We start from the raw sequence: 2,297 nt of genomic DNA on the forward strand, positions 1-2,297 counted from the left end.
AAAAAAAAAAAAAAAAAGAAATGGGTATGAAGGGCCTTGTAGTCCTAGCTACTTGGGAGGCTGAGGCAAGAGAATCACTTAAGGCCAAGAGTTTGAGGTTGCCATGATGCCACAGCACTCTACTGAGGGCAACATAATGAGACTCTATCTCAAAAGAAAAAAAAATCAGGTAGGAGGGAACACAGTAGCCACTCAGTAGCCCAGTGGTCCCAAGGACCAAGAGTTGACACAACCCTTCTTCCCATCTGCACCTGGGTTCTGCTCATCCTCATTGGGGAACAGGTCGTCCAGGGAATCTTTGGGAATGTCTCCCTTCTCCTCCTGGCAAGGAAGACAGCAAGAACATGAGGAAAGGAGGCATGTGGTAGCTAGGATATCAGTGGCCTGGGATGGATGTTCCTGCTGCCCCCCTCCCTGCTCCCAGGGCACCTCGCCCATGAGGCACAGCGACCAGGCAGCAGCAGCCTGGCAGGGGCTCACGTTGGGGGAGGTGTCTTCGTCCAGCTGGCGGATCTGGCTCATGAACAGCAGGTGTTGCTTCTCCTCCTCAAGCTGGGCCACAGCCTGCTCACTGCGCTGAAGCTTTTGCTGTGTCCCTGCCAGCTCCTCACGCAGCCACTGGTTCTCCTGTACCAGGCGCCTCACCTGTGCCCGGAGCTTTTGCTTTTCTGACTCTACAGCTCCCAGGTGGCTTGACAGCGCCAAGATTACCTGCAGCCAGCAGGGTAAGGGTCAGAGCCCAGTCTGCCAGCTAGCGTGCAACTCTAGCCTGGTTTCTTGGGGCTCTGGGACCCAGTGAAGAGCTAGGCTAGCCCTCCCTAGGAAGGGGTGCAGGCCTAGGGCCTTGGAGTTCCCTCCTCCTTAAAAGAGAATCCCCCCAAAGTCATAGACCACAGTCCAAGGTTCAAGCCCAGGAGGCTTGGAGTTCCCTATTCCTTCCTTCTGAGATTAGGAGGATCCCAGAAGAGGGCTAGCCAGGATGCTGTGCTTTCCCTGAGCCGCTAGTGCTTCCTTTCTCCCTGGGCTTGCAGTCAAGCTCCGGTGATCACAGCCATTGCTCCCTGCCTCTGGACTAGCACCTGCCCAAAGAACTCTGATAGGTGGCTGAAGGGCCACCAAAAGACCCCATCCTCGCTTCGCCAGAGGATCTGTGGCACCCCCTGTTTCTACAGCTCCCAGATAGGGAAGGGGCATCTGTCCCAAACCTCCCAATGGTTTGGGAGACTGAAAAGGCAGTAAAGGGGATCCTCCTCAGCCTTCCCCTCCCCAACTTGGGGGACTCCCCTAGTTTACAGGTTCTTCTACCCTCAGGGCCTTGGCAGGGGCTCCATTCTTCTTTCTTCATCCTTCATGGTCCAGAGTCATTTCTGTGGTGGCGCCTCCCCATTGCCCACCTCCACAGCCATGCTGATGGGTCCTCTGTACTCTATTCCCCTGATTAGAGTGGCTGTGCCCCACTGGGTACAGGGGACCCTGTGTGGTCTCTGCACCTGGCAGCCAACTGGCAGAGGAGTGTGTGCTGCTCTTCCAGCCTGGCTGTCTAGGACCCACTGCCTTCTAGCTGGTTAGCAAACACCTAAGTGACAGAAGTTTTCATAACCACTATTTTTTTTTTAAATTCTCCAAACAGCATGGAAGTGTATTTAGCAGATGGTGATTCCTATTTTAAAGACAAGGAAACCAAGATGATACAACATGAGCCAGGAAGTGGCTCAGGCAAGATCTGAGGGGAACAGAACCTTTTTCCGTAGAGGTTTAACTCCTTACACATCCCAGTATCTCCTGGACGTCTCCCACTTGTACATATTCCAAGTAGCCCCAGTCTCAGCTGGCAGAGACAGCACTCCTGGTTCACCCAGGCTCTCCCTTAACTTGCCAAAACCTTAAACGTGGGAGTAATGTGCCCTTCCCTCACCCCTTTACTCCTTCCCCAGCTCCTGCTGGGTCTACCTCCACAACATCAGGAACTGGTCTCCTCCTTGTCACCCCTGTAACCAACCCTTTAGTCCAAGTACCATCTCCTCCAAGTACCTTCCCAGCAGTGGCTTCCTAACCAAGTGCTTTCCCTGCTTCCATCCTTGACCCACTAAGGTTTATTCTCCATGTCTCAACCACAGAGAGTTTTAAAAACCCAAGTCAGACTGTGTCCCTTGCCTTCTTAAAGCCCTTCAAAGGCTTTCTGATTTCCTGAGAATGAAACCAGAACTAGTAACGCCATAATCTGGCTTCTCCCCAGGGCTCTGCTTTCCCTCTTTTCTTCCTCATGAAGTTTTTTTTTTTTTTTTTTTTTTTTTGAG

The 2,297-nt window shown here is 52.6% G+C and overlaps 1 protein-coding gene across 5 annotated transcripts in view; it reads right to left on the minus strand.

Annotated features, from left to right (window-relative positions):
• The window catches only part of KLC2 (kinesin light chain 2), a 10,282-nt gene that overhangs the window by 5,522 nt on the left and 2,463 nt on the right, over window positions 1-2,297 (minus strand). For 3 of the 5 annotated variants that reach the window (XM_023518301.1, XM_023518300.1, XM_012810462.2), the window contains 2 exons: window positions 430-711; window positions 252-321 (listed from right to left, as the gene is read on the minus strand). In XM_023518301.1, the coding sequence (XP_023374069.1) occupies window positions 252-321; window positions 430-711 (352 nt within the window). Of the gene's footprint in view, window positions 1-251; window positions 322-429; window positions 1,625-2,297 lie in introns of those variants that run through there. The other 2 variants (XM_023518302.1, XM_012810460.2) reach the window with 2 other exon arrangements.

Source organism: Otolemur garnettii, unplaced genomic scaffold (genome assembly GCF_000181295.1).
Source record: "Otolemur garnettii isolate 467f Iridium unplaced genomic scaffold, OtoGar3 scaffold00134, whole genome shotgun sequence".
Lineage (NCBI taxonomy): Eukaryota > Metazoa > Chordata > Mammalia > Primates > Galagidae > Otolemur > Otolemur garnettii.